Source organism: Marasmius oreades, chromosome 6, assembly GCF_018924745.1.
Source record: "Marasmius oreades isolate 03SP1 chromosome 6, whole genome shotgun sequence".
In the NCBI taxonomy this organism is placed as follows: domain Eukaryota; kingdom Fungi; phylum Basidiomycota; class Agaricomycetes; order Agaricales; family Marasmiaceae; genus Marasmius; species Marasmius oreades.
Genome location: NC_057328.1, coordinates 3,807,947 through 3,826,734, shown reverse-complemented (window position 1 = coordinate 3,826,734; position 18,788 = coordinate 3,807,947). Strand labels below are relative to the sequence as shown.

At 42.4% G+C, this 18,788-nt stretch overlaps 4 protein-coding genes across 6 annotated transcripts; all 4 read left to right on the top strand.

The window, feature by feature from the left end:
* Positions 1–8,194: 8,194 nt before the first annotated feature.
* On the top strand, positions 8,195–10,177 carry E1B28_010688 (uncharacterized protein; the record flags this gene model as incomplete). 2 transcript variants are annotated; one of them, XM_043155665.1, is made up of 13 exons in its annotated part: positions 8,195–8,257; positions 8,313–8,322; positions 8,391–8,570; positions 8,628–8,684; positions 8,745–8,777; positions 8,830–8,961; positions 9,021–9,128; positions 9,179–9,217; positions 9,272–9,319; positions 9,375–9,401; positions 9,454–9,494; positions 9,565–9,590; positions 9,648–10,177. In XM_043155665.1, 13 exons carry the CDS (start codon positions 8,195–8,197, stop codon positions 9,868–9,870), a joined length of 987 nt encoding a protein of 328 aa, XP_043008138.1. In that variant the 3' UTR covers positions 9,871–10,177. The 2 variants fall into 2 exon arrangements, with proteins under 2 accessions (XP_043008138.1, XP_043008139.1); XM_043155666.1 differs by having other exon boundaries at positions 9,454–9,590.
* Positions 10,178–11,437: 1,260 nt separating this feature from the next.
* E1B28_010687 (uncharacterized protein) lies at positions 11,438–13,116 on the top strand (the record flags this gene model as incomplete). The annotated part of the gene is made up of 13 exons (XM_043155664.1): positions 11,438–11,500; positions 11,562–11,571; positions 11,623–11,805; positions 11,867–11,923; positions 11,980–12,012; positions 12,071–12,202; positions 12,259–12,375; positions 12,426–12,464; positions 12,520–12,567; positions 12,624–12,650; positions 12,713–12,753; positions 12,819–12,844; positions 12,900–13,116. 13 exons carry the CDS (start codon positions 11,438–11,440, stop codon positions 13,114–13,116), a joined length of 993 nt encoding a protein of 330 aa, XP_043008137.1.
* A 1,077-nt stretch (positions 13,117–14,193) lies between these two features.
* On the top strand, positions 14,194–15,967 carry E1B28_010686 (uncharacterized protein; the record flags this gene model as incomplete). Of its 2 annotated transcripts, none has more annotated exons than XM_043155663.1 (12): positions 14,194–14,346; positions 14,404–14,413; positions 14,476–14,658; positions 14,715–14,771; positions 14,827–14,859; positions 14,912–15,043; positions 15,100–15,210; positions 15,262–15,300; positions 15,357–15,404; positions 15,461–15,487; positions 15,545–15,585; positions 15,651–15,967. In XM_043155663.1, 12 exons carry the CDS (start codon positions 14,194–14,196, stop codon positions 15,678–15,680), a joined length of 864 nt encoding a protein of 287 aa, XP_043008136.1. In that variant the 3' UTR covers positions 15,681–15,967. The 2 variants fall into 2 exon arrangements, with proteins under 2 accessions (XP_043008136.1, XP_043008135.1); XM_043155662.1 differs by having other exon boundaries at positions 15,545–15,676; positions 15,730–15,967.
* Positions 15,968–16,789: 822 nt separating this feature from the next.
* Positions 16,790–17,278, top strand: E1B28_010685 (uncharacterized protein; the record flags this gene model as incomplete). Its single annotated transcript, XM_043155661.1, has 1 exon — positions 16,790–17,278. One exon carries the CDS (start codon positions 16,790–16,792, stop codon positions 17,276–17,278), a length of 489 nt encoding a protein of 162 aa, XP_043008134.1.
* Between the last annotated feature and the right edge of the window lie 1,510 nt (positions 17,279–18,788).

The following is an 18,788-nucleotide window of genomic DNA, read 5'->3' as shown; positions in this document are numbered from 1 at the left end:
TAAATTTCCCAGGATCTTGGAAGAATAAAGAAAAAGGGTTATGCTAGATTTATGCTTTATTTACGGTGGGAATTATTCTTACGTTATGCTAAGCTGTGTATAAGCGTAAGGTTAGCGTAAGGTTGGTCAGAGCTATGCTTGATTTACGCTACATCCTGAGCCTGGCAGGCTCCGGCAAACCTCGGCATAGCCAGGTAATTTGTAAAATATATTAATAATTATATTATTAAAGAAGGCTGTTTTTTTCTTTTGTGTTTTTATGGTTCTGTGGGGTGGCCATATATACGGCTGATATGCTTTCCTTCTATGGTAATAACAAAAATTGTTTTTCCCACGGCTTAGCAAGGCCTTTTAATCTTTATGCGGGGTCAACAGGTCATGCTATGGGTGATGGAAAATAACCAAAAAATCAGGAAAATTCCCAAATAGTTGTAGAAGCATGGTCTATAAATTATTCACACTTAATTTTGCCAGGAATATGGTCAGAATAATGGAAAACTGCAAATATAGATAAATATAGTACTTTTAACACGGTTATTTCTAACTATATATACACCAGACTTTGTAGATAGGTAGGGGTGAATAAAAGGAGCATGAAAACATGCCATTTAATATCATTTGGATGTGTTGTTATAAAGTTATTAATAAAATACTGTTAAATAAACAGCTGGTGTCTCACAGACTGCAATATGAACCAATGGCTTAGATATTTTGGAGATCCAATACTCTAATATACTACTAACCATTTTGCAGAAGTGCATGAATGTGGCAATACCTCCTGTATCACAGTGTATTATTTCCAGGGATTTAGTATTTTTTTGTCAAGAGGGTCAGCTGTCACTCCTAAGGTCTGGAAATAGGTTGGTAGGCTGGTAACAATACCTAGAACATACTTTTAAACTCCCTATGATTCAATATTTGTTCTGGCTTAAACATTTAATATTTCCTATATTTTGATATACAGTAAATGATTTTATTAATATTAAATCACAGAGATGTTGGAAAATTAAATCCAGGATTCAAACTAAAAATATAATCCTACCCATATGTATTATTCATACCATCTACCATACTAAAAAAGTGGTGGATAGGCTCAGATTTCCAGCAAGAAAGAAGGTTACAAGGGACAAACACTTCTATAGTTTGTTTTAGATCATTCCAGAACAAACAGCTGTATTGTATATATTTATATGTTGTTCTCACCATACTGGTCCAAGATGCAGTCCAAGACTATCTCACTCATGAACTTTGTTTAGCATAAATAGTTGAGTGGTGAATATTTATACAAAAGGCTGTTGTCACAGGGGTAATATAATATAACTGTCATGGTCCCTACTTATATGTAAAGTGATAGATACATAGGCCCTGACATGAGCACGAGGGTTTAGGTTTAATACCAATATGACCTGATAAAGGGAAACCAACAGTGTACAACAGTGGACTAACCTGTGAATGAATGCGACCTGACAGTGTAGGAGAGTGAATCAACTGTAAAGGACAGTGAACTGACTGTAAGCATATGAATGTGAGGGAATGTGAACTAACAGTGTAGAACAGTGAATTGACTGTGAAGGATAAATGTGAATGAATATGAACTGACTATAAATAAATAAGAACCAGCAGTATAGAACAGTGAATTGACCATGAATGAAGGCATGTGAATGAATATGAACTGACTATAAATAAATAAGAACCAGCAGTATAGAACAGTGAATTGACCATGAATGAAGGCATGTGAGTGAATGTATACTGAACATAAACAAATATGAACCAATGGTTTTTTAAAACATTGAATTGATTGTGAATGAAGGCATCTGAGTGAATGTAAACTGAACATAAACAAACATGAACCAACAGTTTAGAACTGTGAATTGACTGTGAACAGATGAATGTGAATGAAGGTGGAATGATTTTAAAGAAATGTGAACCAGCAGTTTAGAACATTGAATTGACTGCAAACAGATGAACGCAAATGAATGTGGAATGACTTTAAACAAACATGAACCAACAGTTTAGAACATTGAATTGACTGTGAACAGACGAAGGCGAATGAATGTGCAATGACTGTAAACAAATGTGAACTAGCAGTTTAGAACATTGAATTAACTGTGAACAGACGAACCTGAATGAATGTGCAATGACTGTAAAGAAAGAAGAACCAACAGTTTAGAACAGTGAATTGACTGTGAACAGATGAACACGAATGAATGTGGAATGACTGTAAACAAAGAAGAACCAACAGTAGGTAGGTTCAAAGTTAAAACTTGTTTTTCGTTAACTCATTAACTTGTTAAGTATGACAGTAATGAGAAAAGGATACCACTCAAGAATCAACCTAATATCAGAGCTATGGAAGTAGCACCAACACCAAATCAACTCTAAAACTAGTACACTTCTGTGTAAAGTCTATCAATAACTCTACACACCAGGAAGATTGCAAGGGTGGACTGCTTGGCAAAGGTTATGCACAAGATCACAGTCTCAATATTGTATGAGGTTCTTATAAAATCAAGTTGTAACTGCAAGTGTAAAACACCACAGCTATGGGGTTCAAAGGATTTTGTAGAAAGCTCTGTTTATTGTCCAGTGGACTAAGTGGGACTATGAATTTCGTCTATGGCAGACTAATTCAAATGATTGGAGACTATTGCCCTTGGCAGACATGAAATGATTGCCCTCAGCAGACACGAATACAAAGACCCTCAATGGATTACAAAACAGTAATTGAGACCTTGGTGGCCTATGGATGAATAGTTCTCTGGTTTTGACCTGGCGGTCTTGTATGTTCAAATCAATCTTATCATATCACTGTACAATGACAGGGCAAATCTCTCTATTGGGTGTCAAGAGGAGCTACACACGGGCAACTCACTCAGGACTTTCCTACACATGGGTAGTACTTTTTTTATCTACAGTTACATGGGCTGCTTTTATACTACTTCTACACTAGCTTAATAATTGTAGCCTCACTTGGCTCGTTGTCAAAGAGAATGCGCTATAGCTCAGAATCCATGCAGTTTTCCTTCATTGTCCAAGGAGATCTCACTGCTAAAGACTGTTACATGTGCACAATCTCGTCTATGGAGCTTTTCTGTATTCATATCATATGTTTTGGACCAGTCTAGACTGACCTTCATTCTTGTTGTTGTCTGTAGAATGGACCCACAGAGGCGTACCATATGGTATTTCTGCCTATGGAGCTTATCCTATTATTGAACTGCACTTCCGACAGTATCAAATTATATAGACTTTGTGTATCCAAGTGGTCTCAGCATACAGACCAAGTGTTTCAAGTTGCCATAGGGCATAAACACTGAGGATTCTGAGATCCATCGTTCACTCCTGCCTGGTTTCTAAATGCTCTATCTGTGATCTGTCATTCATATCATCTCTTATTGTCTTTCCCAATCGATCGGAACCGATCTACAGTCATATTAAATTTCTCCTAGTCCAGGTGGTCCTATGTCCAAATTCTTGTCAACTAAATCCCCCATAGAAGTAGGTACTTCTAGTATGAAGGTCTTTAGACTCCGTCAAGTTCTGCTACGAATCGGTTCTGTGAAGACTACAAGTCTTCTAATAATACAATCCCTTGATATGCCAGTGCATAGTAGAAGGTAGAGAGTAGAACTTCAAGAATCATTGTCTAGGTCCTCTGCTCATAGTGTTCTACAGGCTTTGAACTCATACAGTTTTCTGACACAATCTACGGCTGTCTCTAGCTGGTCTAGTTGCATCTATGGCACATTCTACTAGCAGTACTAGCAATTTGGGCTCATTCTAGTTCTTGATACGATAGATATTGCTCTATAGCACCGTTTAAAGTGCAAAAAGAACCTTGTAGCATAGTTCAACTAAGTCGCATTAATAGCACAAACAGAGCCATGTCTGGTGCTTAGTCACCATTCCACCGGGCTCCACCACATCACTGTATTTTCCCTCCAATCTCTCTCGTGCCTTCAATAGATAGGTACTACTCAGTGTAGTCCTGAAATTTGGAACTGCTTGAACTACCTTCATATCACTGCCTATGTACATCTAAATTTACATGAATCAACTCAAAAAAGTATCTTATAAACGTTGGAGTGCATAATCTCACATGCTCAAATCCCCATGAGCCATTAAACACTGATGTGAGATGTCAGGTACATGCATCGCAGACTTGTCTGAGTTGAAATCTTCTGCTATAATGACTAACACAGGCAGAGAAGAGGTAATATGCGCAGAAATGCGTGGGATGAGCATGGTGGAATGATGACTAAGTATCGGATGTGGCTCTGTTTGTGCCATCATACTTAACAAGTTAACAAGTTAACGAAAAACAAATTTTAAGTTTGAACCTATCTAGTGTAGAACATTGTATTGATCATGAATGCAGGCATGTAAATGAATGTAAGCTGAATATAACCAAATATGAACCAACAGTTTGGAACTGTGAATTGACTGTGAAAGAGGGCATGTGAGTAAATATGAACTGACTGTGAACAGATGAATACTCACATTCATCTGTTCACAGTCAGTTCACTGCTCCAAACCATTGGTTCATATTTGTCTATAGTTAGTTCACATTTACTTGCATTCCTTTGTTCATAATCAATTGACTCTTCTACACCACTGCTTCATATTTGTTTACTGTCACTCTACATTCACTCACATTCCTTCATTCACAGTCAATTCACTATTCTACACTGTTGGTTTACATTTGTTTATATTCAGTTTACATTCACTCACATGCATTCGTTCATGATCAATTCAATGTTCTAAAGAGTTGGTTCATATTTGTTTATATTCAGTTTACATTCATTCACATGCCTGCATTCACGATCAATTCAATGTTCTACACTGTTGGTTCTTCTTTGTTTACAGTCATTGCACATTCAATCACGTTCATCTGTTTGCAGTCAATTCACTGTTCTAAACTGTTGGTTCACATTTGTTTAAAGTCATTGCACATTCATTTGCATTTGTCTGTTCACAGTCAATTCAATGTTCTAAACTGCTAGTTCACATTTGTTTAAAGTCATTCCACATTTATTCGCATTTGTCTGTTCACAGTCAATTCAATGTTCTAAACTGCTGGTTCACATTTATTTAAAGTCATTCCACATTCATTCACGTTCGTCTGTTTGCAGTCAATTCACTGTTCTAAACTGCTGGTTCACATTTGTTTACAGTCATTCCACCTTCATTCACATTCATCTGTTCACAGTCAATTCACTGTTTTAAACTGTTGGTTCATGTTTGTTTATGTTCAGTTTACATTCACTCAGATGCCTTCATTCACAATCAATTCAATGTTTTAAAAAACCATTGGTTCATATTTGTTTATGTTCAGTATACATTCACTCACATGCCTTCATTCATGGTCAATTCACTGTTCTATACTGCTGGTTCTTATTTATTTATAGTCAGTTCATATTCATTCACATGCCTTCATTCATGGTCAATTCACTGTTCTATACTGCTGGTTCTTATTTATTTATAGTCAGTTCATATTCATTCACATTTATCCTTCACAGTCAATTCACTGTTCTACACTGTTAGTTCACATTCCCTCACATTCATATGCTTACAGTCAGTTCACTGTCCTTTACAGTTGATTCACTCTCCTACACTGTCAGGTCGCATTCATTCACAGGTTAGTCCACTGTTGTACACTGTTGGTTTCCCTTTATCAGGTCATATTGGTATTAAACCTAAACCCTCGTGCTCATGTCAGGGCCTATGTATCTATCACTTTACATATAAGTAGGGACCATGACAGTTATATTATATTACCCCTGTGACAACAGCCTTTTGTATAAATATTCACCACTCAACTATTTATGCTAAACAAAGTTCATGAGTGAGATAGTCTTGGACTGCATCTTGGACCAGTATGGTGAGAACAACATATAAATATATACAATACAGCTGTTTGTTCTGGAATGATCTAAAACAAACTATAGAAGTGTTTGTCCCTTGTAACCTTCTTTCTTGCTGGAAATCTGAGCCTATCCACCACTTTTTTAGTATGGTAGATGGTATGAATAATACATATGGGTAGGATTATATTTTTAGTTTGAATCCTGGATTTAATTTTCCAACATCTCTGTGATTTAATATTAATAAAATCATTTACTGTATATCAAAATATAGGAAATATTAAATGTTTAAGCCAGAACAAATATTGAATCATAGGGAGTTTAAAAGTATGTTCTAGGTATTGTTACCAGCCTACCAACCTATTTCCAGACCTTAGGAGTGACAGCTGACCCTCTTGACAAAAAAATACTAAATCCCTGGAAATAATACACTGTGATACAGGAGGTATTGCCACATTCATGCACTTCTGCAAAATGGTTAGTAGTATATTAGAGTATTGGATCTCCAAAATATCTAAGCCATTGGTTCATATTGCAGTCTGTGAGACACCAGCTGTTTATTTAACAGTATTTTATTAATAACTTTATAACAACACATCCAAATGATATTAAATGGCATGTTTTCATGCTCCTTTTATTCACCCCTACCTATCTACAAAGTCTGGTGTATATATAGTTAGAAATAACCGTGTTAAAAGTACTATATTTATCTATATTTGCAGTTTTCCATTATTCTGACCATATTCCTGGCAAAATTAAGTGTGAATAATTTATAGACCATGCTTCTACAACTATTTGGGAATTTTCCTGATTTTTTGGTTATTTTCCATCACCCATAGCATGACCTGTTGACCCCGCATAAAGATTAAAAGGCCTTGCTAAGCCGTGGGAAAAACAATTTTTGTTATTACCATAGAAGGAAAGCATATCAGCCGTATATATGGCCACCCCACAGAACCATAAAAACACAAAAGAAAAAAACAGCCTTCTTTAATAATATAATTATTAATATATTTTACAAATTACCTGGCTATGCCGAGGTTTGCCGGAGCCTGCCAGGCTCAGGATGTAGCGTAAATCAAGCATAGCTCTGACCAACCTTACGCTAACCTTACGCTTATACACAGCTTAGCATAACGTAAGAATAATTCCCACCGTAAATAAAGCATAAATCTAGCATAACCCTTTTTCTTTATTCTTCCAAGATCCTGGGAAATTTATCAACATAATGGGAATATCATGCCAACGTAGTGCATGGCCATTACGGAACAAAATTTTTTCATAATGGTAACGTAATGTAAAGCGTAACTCGTGTGAATTACGTTATATTTCTTGCTGTGAGGTTTTGACTTTTCGCCCCACGCACGTGACGTCCCAAAAAGGGTTGTGACGGAAAATTTAAAATATTGAAGATGAATAATGTCACGTCAACATTGACAAACAATGTCCCGCTGTGTTTTTTCAAACTCTCCCCTCAGGACACGTATTGACTCGGGAGGCTAGGGGTTCGGGTTAGTGGTTAGATTTAGGGGTTTGGTTAGGGGTTCGGGCTAGCGGTTAGGGATTCGAAGGTATATGAGGGGGTCTGGGGGCTTGCCCCCAGTATTTAGCATTGTTGTCACATTGTAACAAATGTGACATAAAGTGCCAAATGCCGGTTTGCCGGATCTCCTTTTTTGGATCATCATAGTCACGTGCGTGGGGCGAAAAGTCGCCAACTCTTGCTGTGCATGCGACGTAAAGAAAGCTGGCAGCCGAATAGCGCCGGCAAATTAGGCAGCGTGACTACTTGAGGGCAGGCCTAAAAGCTAAGGCCGATTTCCGGAGTTCAACGTTTCACCGTTTCAAATTTCAACATTCACTCATTGAAAGAGACCAAGAAGATATCTTGATGGGTTGTGGCCGATTTCAAGAGACTCCTTCTTATATATGTAAATGAGTGTATATTAGACATTACATACTCTCATCCCTCGGACTCCGGAGGATACGACATTTGGGGTAGACACAGAAGACAGCGGGATAAAAGTTTGATATCTATAATGGAGGCGATTATGCAAAGGGCGGTTGTAAATATGTACAGCACCTAGTTAGGGAAGCACCCGCTTGTTGGCCTCTACGAACCTGCCCTAAATAAAGTCCGTTACGCTGTTCCGCATGTGACTTGTCCGTGTCAGCTTTGAGCGTTGCTTCCTCAAGAGTTCTTATTCGGATCCCACGATTCCTTCGTTCCGCGTCCATGATTGATGTCAAATTGCTGTTTAGAGGTGTGTTTTATAGGGCCTGTCCAGAAACCTTAGTAGGTGTCTCCGCCTTTCTTCCCAAAAATCTGAATGGTTGATATACACCCAGACGTGGACGCGTTCGAGACAATTCCAGACGAATTATTCGTCCGTGTGAGCTTCCTCCATATTCTCAACAGTTCTTCTACTGACTCGTCTCTTGTTGCAGTTTATCCAAGGTACAGTACCCTTAGAATTGCGTGCCCTTCCGTTACCAACGGATTCACCTCACGAAATACGCGTTTAGTTGCCGCAGGAGCAATTTTCGCCTACGACGTTCTTCTCAATTTAGATGTCGAAATCGATTACGTATGGGCAGCCCTCAATCCTCGAAAACGGCCGATGAAAAGAGCGACCGTGTTGAACTTGATATACCTTGTACAAAGGTATCTACCGTTGTGGGATCGGATTATCCTGGACACGTACTGTCAGTCTACCGACGCTACCGTCTCAGAATTTTACTCATTCTATGATGAGCAAACAGATATTCTGGGCCCGTCCGACACAGAATCATGTGCGACTATTTATAAGATGAGTGCATGTATGGCTTTCTGAGGGTTTCTTTAATGGAGATTCATATTAATCGGTGAGACACGTGTAGGGAGTACGATTATAGGGATCCACCTTTCGGAATGTACGTCCTTCCACTCCACTCTACTCTTTTTTTTCTATCGCCTATTTTCTAGACATCCTTGCAATGCGCATATGGGCTGTTTGGCTGAATATACCTTCCGTTCTGGTTGTGTTGGTCGCATTGGCGCTGCCATGTTCGATTCCTTCGCTAGTCTTCTTTGTGAAATTCGTAGGAGGAATTCAATGTCAGTTTCTTCCATGAGAAGCACTTCTTACCAAGCCAAACTCACATCGGATACATTAGGCCCTGAATTCCATATGCCCGGGACGTTACAATTTCGCGGATGTTTTTGTTCAACGGAGAACAAGGACCTCTACAAGAGTTGGATCATGTTAATGGTCTTTGATACCGGTTCGTGTCTACCTCTCCGGAGGGTCTAAAGAGGCTGAACATCTTTGAAGTTGGTTTCATCCTGATGGCTATACCTGGGTTTACAGCCTGTAAGGAGCTCGCGTGTGTCTTTCAGTCAGTTGTGTGAACTTTTTCACCACCAGATCGGGGAGGTGGTAGATCAAATCTCGTGAAGGTCGTTTACCGGGATGGTGAGTGAAATTGCAATGTGCTCCACTGCAATGCTCGACTTTACACCATACTTAGGGGTCATGTACTACGCGGCACTCTTCAGTGAGGTTTACTTCTATCTAAGAGCATATCAGGAACTCAATACTATCAACAGCGGCATCGTTGATCAATGTTGTATTCATTCTCCAACTCCCGGTGACTCGCGTTAGTTAAAAGAGTTATACTGTCCATCTAATTCCTCTGCTCCTGGTTTCGTGCTCAACAGTCCAGTTTCGTAATCATAGTCTCTCCGTAAGTACTATTACCACCGTCATGGAGCTGAATCTGAACGTTTCTTGCATTTCGTAGCCTTGAACGGGTCCTCCACTCCGTTATCGCCAGTCATGTAGTTCTTCATATACGAAGAGTAGCTTCTCAGGGCTATATCGAGAATGGGGACGCGTTGAACGGGGCGACGACGGAAGAGTCCATCACCGAGGACACCGAGATCTGGTTCACTTCAAACGTGTTGCCGTCTCACACCGACCAGGGAACAGAAGGTGACCTTGATGGCAACGCCAGTCATCGATAAACTGGTTATTCCTTTCTTATTCCGATGAGTTTTCCTCCTCTACCATCAGATATTCGAGTCATGACTTTTGCTATACCATTCTTGGGACACTTTTACTCCTAGTTCTGATCTTCGGTTCACTGCCCGTCTTTTCAATTCTCCCGTTGTCCCGTTGTCCCGTTGCCATCAGTTTCGTCAAACTGAGGATTAGTCTTGATTGCATTGAATTGTTACTCCGTATGGACTCGTGCTTCTGCACACCGAACTCTCACTGTCTCGTTTTTTGCTTCTCCCGTGAGACCGCAGTGCAGGCATCGCTATCTTGCTCACTAATTCAGTTTCATAATATCCCTTGGATCGTCAATTCACCGCCCGCGTAATTCATTCCATCATGAGCACCACATTTACTCCCAGCCCTCTTTGACACCCGCTCTGTACGTCAATTTACGACGCCGCTGTGGTTATATCTTGCAACTGAAATGCTCAGTCACCCGGCGTTTCCATTATTCCCTCCCTTCTAGTAAGACATGTCTGCAGACGCCATTGTTCTGAGCACGTCGTTCGAATGAATCCTCCTTTCGATCTCGGAAGATCCACACGTTTCCGATTCCCGTTTGGTGATGAGGACTTCAATGATATGATTGAGCCCTACTTATATACCTTGGATCAGCTGCTGCTGGAACCTTCTTCGTCTACGACTTCCGAGTCAAATATCCCTCTACCCACGAAAATGACCAGGCAAGCCGACTCTGATGCTTTTCAACGTGCTTTACCTCAACGGCCATACGGAGGTACCTACCTGTGATATACCGCGTGCTCAGCGGCTCATGTACGATGCCGGAAATCGCCGAACCTCAGCCTCATCGGTGCCGACACGGCCACTAGCACACGCGTTGTGACATGTCGCTCTTGGTGAGTCACCGTTTCTCCGTCATCGAGCTGGCTGCCGTATATTCCAGAATTATTCCATAACTAACAGCTCCGGTGATTTGAGGATTATTTTTTGTACGTTTGCCACGGTCTCTCCCTTTTTGGCAAATGTTTTGGTACATTGGGCACCTTTCCTCGGACCTCAAGGTTGCCTCACTACGGTATGTTCTCAATATCTACCTTTCAGATTGTACCTTCGCCATGATAGTGATTTTTTCTTGGGCTCGTGCAGTGTTTTACATTCTAGAATGGAAAAAATAGGCAGCTTGGGCATGCCATCACCTCGGTCTTCTCGCTTTTTTATGAAAGGCTTCAAGTTCTCAGACATCATCCAGTCTGTCACTCGTCATATGTCTCGGGATTTCAACGACCCAGCCGCTATATATATTATTGTTCGACAGAAACAATGCTGACGTGGCACCGCCTTCCATTCAGTACTATTTCGACTCTGTGCCTTTTCCCATTCATGTTGACTTTTACATATATATTTCCATTCTGTTACATTCCATGCACACCCCACCTTGACACTAAACCACAGGTCACAAGGCTCTGCGCGTCCATTGGCGATGTCGAGTGCATTTTGTGGTCTGGCTTATAACTGGCACACTCAACGTTCCGGGTTGACCTTCCACCTTCCCTCCCCAGGCTCGAAATCGGAATGGTTGAAATTTCCCCTGATGTAGATGTTTTGGAGACACTGAAACATGAGATGCTCGTTCGCGTGAGTCTTTTATATGATAAGTTAAAACCGATATAAGAGCTGAATCGTCAACGAATGCCAGAACTTCAATGGTACGATACCCTCAAACCTGATATTTCGGCAACTCACTCCCACGACTTTAGCTGCTGCGGGAGCACTTTTTGCCTACGATGTCCTTATCAATCTAGATGTGGAGCTCAAGTACATATGGGCAGCCATGAATATTCGAAAACGGCCAATCAATACAGCAACCGTCATATTCAACTTGATGTATCTCGCACAGAGGTATCTACCGTTGTTGGATCGAGTTATTTTGGATCAGTATTGTTAGTGTTTCGATTAATTTTCTTCTTCGCCTCCTACTGATTTTCGCTATGGGGGAATTAGTCATGTTGGGCGCGTCCAATACGAGAGCATGTTTCATCACCTATACACTGAGTGCATGTGCGACAGCTCTCGGAGCTTTGGGATCAATATACTAATCGCTGAAACGCGTGTAGGGAGTTCGATTTTGGGAATTTTGCTTTCCGAACGTGCGTGAATTCTCATTATCTCCATTCATTTTACCAATCCCTGAAACACCATTACCAGTAATTCTGGCAGTTCGAATATGGGCCGTTTGGGCCAGGAAACCATCCATTGGTATCATCCTGATCGTACTTTCATTGGGGTGTTCGGTTCCTGCGACCTTCTTTTTTGCGAGGTTTGTGGGGGGTATTCAATGTAGGCTTTTATCTGGCAAATGGTAACTTCGTGCTTGAATATCGGCGTTTTATTAGATCCCGAACTCAATATACAGACCGGGCCGGGCTCAGCTCAACTTCGAAGATGCTTTTATTCAATGAAGAACAAGGATATTTACGTGTGTTGGATCGTATTGATGGTCTATGATTGTGGTTCGTCAATACCTTTCCGAGGAATTCCAGAAGACTGAGGTCCTCCGAAGCTAGCTTCATCCTGATGTCGATACCTGGATTTAGAGCCTGTAAGGCACTCGGATAATCTGTCTTCCATTGCGTTAATGGGAACTTCTATAACAGACCGGACAGGTGGAAGCTCGAACCTCTTGAAAGTCGTTTATCGGGATGGTGAGTGATTTCTCGGATTGTGTTCAATTGAAAGCTGATATGTGGACCTTGTTCAGGCGTCATTTATTACGCCTTTATTTTCCGTGAGATTTGCTTTTCGTTCAAACGTTACCGGGTGACTTCGAATTCACCGTACTTTGAGCAGTGGTATCGTTGGTCAATGTTATCATTATTCTAATCTTAACGGTGAGTGATCTGCTTAGAACGTGAAACTCCGACGCTAATGTCCCCCCTTTCTGTCCTCCCCTCAGCCCGACCTCGTGCACATCATCTCTCCGTAAGTATTGTCCTATTCGTTCAGCTCGTATATGAAACTTACGTGTATTTCTCAGTTTCGAACGCGTCCTTCACTCCATTCTCGCCAGTCACGCAGTTCTTCATATACGAAAAGTAGCCTCTCGAGATTATGTCCAAGCGGGCGATGTGTCGAGCGGGATTACGACGACGGGAGAACTGACTACTGAATACTCCCAAATGTCGTTCGCTTCAAACATGTTCCGAACTGACGCTGATGAAGATCAGGACCAAAATGTGACTGAGGGAGCCTGAACAAAGAGGGGGGAAAGTCCAGGAGAGTATGGGCACAGTATATCGGCTCTCAAGATCGAACGATTCACCGTTCGCTTCGAGTGCAGGTCTCTCTTCGCAACTTCAACGATATCCGCTCCCTGCGCGGGCACATCCGGCATCATTCCTACATCATTCATATCCTAGAGACATTACCACGGACGATGTCTTGAAAGTGATGGGTGGGTTCGCACTGCACATCAGTGTAACGAATAGGATCGAACCTCAACGTCAACCCCGGCAATGGCATTCACGTCTTAAAGAGGGACTGGGATTTCAATGATGCATTTACTAGATAAGATAGTCCTTAATCTAATCTGTGACGGTGTCTTCCTTCCGATGTCACGTCGTACTAAATCACACCTTTTCTCCGCACCAGTACTGTACCTTTCCATTATTAGCGTGAACGTTACAACCTCCCATGATATACCCTTTCGAAGTAATTACTCATGTGGTCAGCTGGTTTTTAGGCTCAATCCAGGCACATGATCTCACCAGCATACGGATTTCGAGGAGCAAGCTTGGAGAACACTGACAATCGTCACGACTGACACCAAACTGACACTCGCACAACGCTCGCAAGCCCTTCAGACCTTCCCATAGCGATTTATTGACCGTTGTCATGTGGACTCAACTACATGTTTAGGGCAATGATTCAAATGTTCACACTGCGTGCCATCGGTCATAAATCCAACCGTACAATCCCACACGTTAGCACTATGCACATGGTGGTTCAAAAAATGTTACGGGTTTGTATTCTGCCCCTGATTCCATTGCTATTGTATCTAACATCGCCATGTCCAGTTATCTCGACCCCTCAAATATGAACTTTTTAGTATTGATCAGATTTATATCCAAGCGCGAGTCGTGTGGGTCATAAAATTCTCAGCATTACAGTCGCTCTCGGCCCCTTTAAAGGGTATTCTGTGTTCCCCGTTGGACCTTGAGGTCAGTCGACATCATAATCCTGTGCCACATCTGATTGACAGATGGGAGAAGCTTGACTGACTGATAGTTGAATTCGGTCGTTAAGCTGGTATTCGAAGATTCATAAGTTCCATGGAGTGCTTGTTTTGGCGGCACCTCGCTTCTACAGTTATTATCGGTTTGAACTCTACTTCCATCTTCCCTCCTCTTGGAATTGCGATGGCTGACTCGATACCCTCGGACGTGAACATTCTGGAGACACTTCAGCATGAGATGATCGATCATGTGAGTTTCTAAATGATCTCATCAGATTTTCCGGCTGACTTGTTATTATGTTGCCAGTACTTCCTTGGTGTGTTACTTATCCTCCAATTGCATGTTCCCAGAACGATTCCCGACGATTTGCGCGTTCAGCTGCAGGCGGAGCCCTCTTCATCTACGATGTCTTTATCAATCTAGACGTCGAGCTCATGTATATATGGCCAGCAGTCAATCTTCGGAAACGACCAATCAACAAAGTGTCCGTGGCATTCAACTTTATGTACCTTGCGCAGAGGTATCTGCCGTTGGTTGATCAGGTTATTTTGGATCAGTACAGTAAGTCCAACAGCTCTCTGCTTTCCCTCGACTATTAACTCACGATGATAAAACAGTTCTGTTTGGAGCACCAAGTACAACAGCGTGTATGATCGGCTTTACGATGAGTGCATGTGCGGGCTCCTTGTGAAATCGAGATCAAAATACTAATCACTGAGACGCGTGCAGGGTGTTCGATTTTGGGGATCCTACTTTCTGAACGTATGTCCTTCGGCAGTACTTCCATTCGCCTTCTGACCTCTCCCATGAATAGTCATGCTTGCACTTCGAATATGGGCTGTTTGGGAGAGGAGCGCGTTCATTGGAGTCATATTGATCGCGTTATCCTTGGGGTGTTCGGCCCCTGCGATGTTCTTTTTCGCGAGATTCATGCAAGGAATTCAATGTCAGTTTCTGTCGTAAAAGAAGCCTTCCGTATACTCACGTCCCAACTTTAATCAGATTTTGAATTCCATCTATCTCGCCCATCCCAAGACATCGGAAGATGTTTGAATTTGATGACGAACAGGGACGTTTATATCTGCTGGATCCTGTTGATGGTTTACGATAGTGGTTTGTCGCTACCTTTACTCATTAAAGTTTCAGAGACTGATGTTTTTAAAGCTAGTTTCATCCTGATGGCGATACCTGGATTTCGAGCTTGTAAGCTCCTTAGAGGTTATGTGTCTTCAGTTTGGTTGATGTGAACTTTGGAACAGATCGTGAAGGTGGAAGCTCAGACCTTGTGAAGCTTGTTTATCGAGATGGTGAGTCTATGGTTACATTGCGTTCGATCGAATGCTCAAATCCGTTCCATATAAAGGTGTCATTTATTATGCATTACTCTTCCGTAAGGAATGCGCCTCATTCGAAAGGGTTTCCTCGCTCACCGTAATTTCACAAATAGTGGTATCGCTGGTCAACGTTATTATCATTCTCCTTCTACCGGTGAGGTTTTTGCATCCAGAGGGTTATACTGTAAGGTCTAACGCTTGTTTCCTCCCGCTTATCAGCATGACCTCGTCATTATCATATCTCCGTAAGCATTTTACCCGCATCCATATAGTCCGCGTCTGACCCCATACTTGATAGTTTCGAGCGTGTCCTTCACTCCATCGTCGCCAGCCGTGCCATCCTTCACATACGCAAATTGGCTTTTAAGGATTATACCGAGGCGAGAGACACATCGGACGGGACGATGACGACGGTAGATTTGACTGCCGAATTCGAAATGTCGTTTTCTTTGAGCATCTTCCGACCTGGCGTTGACTCTGAACTTGAAGCTCAGAACCCTGTGGCTAGGGAACATGAAGGAGGAGGATAAAAAAACCCTATCTGGATGACACTCCAATGGGTAGGGTGTTCACGCCGATCGGCCAGCTGTGTTTGGCTGGTGCAGGGTCGCCCATTAAAATGGGATCGAGACTAATAGGTGTCACCGCTAGCGCTCAGCTTCGGCTGCTTGCGAGTGAGTCCTCGGGTTTGACCGGGTAATCGGGTTGGAATTCCCCATCTATTACGGGTGCGGGTCTTCAATGTGTTCTACATGTGTTTAAGCAGGTACTAGACAGCTATGATTACAACCAAAATTCAAGCTCAATCGGGTAGATTCGCCTTTAAAGCGAGGTTCATGGATGCCTCTTGATGCGACGAGAGACCGGTGAGTGAGGGCTCTCAAGATCTCAAGATCCCGTTTCTCGGTTCCTCTATTTACCCGTAAGATTTCAGGGCGGTGACGATGTTCAGCGTTCAACGCCAAAGCTGGGTATCTGCGGTGTCGGTGGGACTTTTATTATTTGGAATTACCTGCCTCTCAAACTTTGTCTTCCGGTCCTTATCCCGTTTTTTGATTCATACCTATAAAACAGCTACTATAAACCGATACATTTCTGTACTATCCACCTCAGGCAGGACTTTGACAGCTAACGTAACGGTCTGATAGACCCCCATAAAAGCCGTGTGAAACCGGGTCTAGAAGGCTCGCGACTTCTGTAGGTTGATACACACCTCCCTAGCTACTGCCCTACTCCCTCTCTACTGCCGCCACGATGTAGCGATCACGTTCCAAAAAATTATTCTTTCTCCGCTTTCTCCTCGTCCTTCCTCGCGTCATTCTCAGAATTCCATCTTTTACGAGCCATAGACCTTCGACATGGTGTTTGGCACGATCACCCGCAGTCCAGGAAAGAGAAGGACGAAAGCCAAGGGAAATAAGTGCATAATAATCCCGGGGCATGCTAGAAAACGCGACGCAGCACTGGCGCGTATAGCAAAACTCTTAGCTGCATCGAACAACCAGGTACCAGCAGTGGAGGGATATCTAGACACGCAAGTAGCTAGTGGAAGTTTGGGAGGCGTAGATGCGGATATGGTTAGTGCGAGCGAGACAGCTGATGTCGAAATAGACGGGACGGTGCTCGACAACAGCGACAATGACGCGCCAATTCTATCAGATGATGATACCAACAACACGCCAATCCCACCACAAAACGATCTATATCCCCCACCTACTGAAGACTCCTTGAGAACTGCCATTGCAGCGCGCCTCAGTAATGCTATGCAGGTTAATCTACGCTGGAAACAGCTCCTACCTACGCTATTGTATTGTGAAAATATGGAAAGAACTCTATATTTTGTGTAGGCTTTACATCTGGTTTATATACTAGTAGTCCATGTATCTAGAATGTTCTTGTATGTACTGTGTTCTGAGGAAGATGAGTAAGTAGCTGAGTAAGAAAGTAGGAGAGAAATAACTGGAATATTCTAATACTTGTGTTTGTGCTTGCCGGAGTTGCCGGTCAACTCATTGATCTATGACACTCCCCCTCAAGCGCATAACACTGACAGAAAAATAAAAATAAAGTACTCAATAACTAGCGCAGGGGAACTGATGCCTCGTTAGAGGTCAATATCTCGCAGGAGGCTCCCCCTTGATCTCAGAAGTAACACCAGTAAGCGACACACGCTGATTTCCGGATTTGGGAAGGAATAGAAATGCCATATTGCCGGACACACCAGGCACAACAGGGCTAGAGGGAAGGGTGCTGCCGGACACACCTGGCACAGCGGGGCTACGGGGAAGGGTTGCTGCCGGACACACCTGGCGCAGCGGAAAGTCTAGGTCACTACCGGACACACCGGGCGTAGTGAATAAAATGATGTATAGCAAGGGGCCGGGCCTACGAGCGGACACACGGCAACGTAGTGGCGAAATCAACAGTGATGATCCGAACACACAGATCAGGGGATGGGAAATTCAAAAAGCGTAATCCGAATGAATGGCAATGGTGGCATGGTCCTTTTTATCACGGCGGGGTGGGGATGAGGCCAAATTATAATCCCATATCAGTGAGAATGTCGACCATTTTGATTTTCCATGTGCTGTAATTATCGGCACCGGAAATATGCTGAATGCGGTAAGCGGAGGTGATGGCAGAATCAGATGACATGACGTGTGTGAAAAGAGTGACTGCGAGATGTGATCAGTTGAGGCCGGGGCCCATAACCTATTGTGGAAATATGGAAAGAACTCTATATTTTGTGTAGGCTTTACATCTGGTTTATATACTAGTAGTCCATGTATCTAGAATGTTCTTGTATGTACTGTGTTCTGAGGAAGATGAGTAAGTAGCTGAGTAAGAAAGTAGGAGAGAAATAACTGGAATATTCTAATACTTGTGTTTGTGCTTGCCGGAGTTGCCGGTCAACTCATTGATCTATGACATATTGGACTCCCTCCTTCTATATCGAAATAAGTCGATTTGCAAGGTCGACCCACTGTCTTTTGTCATATCTCATTGTTGCTCGACTGGCATGTGTATGACTAAAGAGTCAAGACTACGATGCTATACATTTCTCGGTGCGTATATCCGACATTCAATTTTTTTTAGAGCCAAACGAAGTAAACTAAACCTATTGACAGGCTATCAGGACCTCACAGTTCCGTTTTGTGAATGTCAGACCCTGCCACAAGTCCTCGTTCAACACGGCCTCTTTCCTGCCTCCCCCTCGCAACCACGGGCAGCGTTCGCAATCGATTTGTTAGACTTCTACCAGATCTTATGGCGGCATTCCTGCGATGCTATAACTTCCTTTTCTGCTTCTCTCATCATGATGTATAAGCGTCGTGGGTTTGACTTGTATGATCAAAC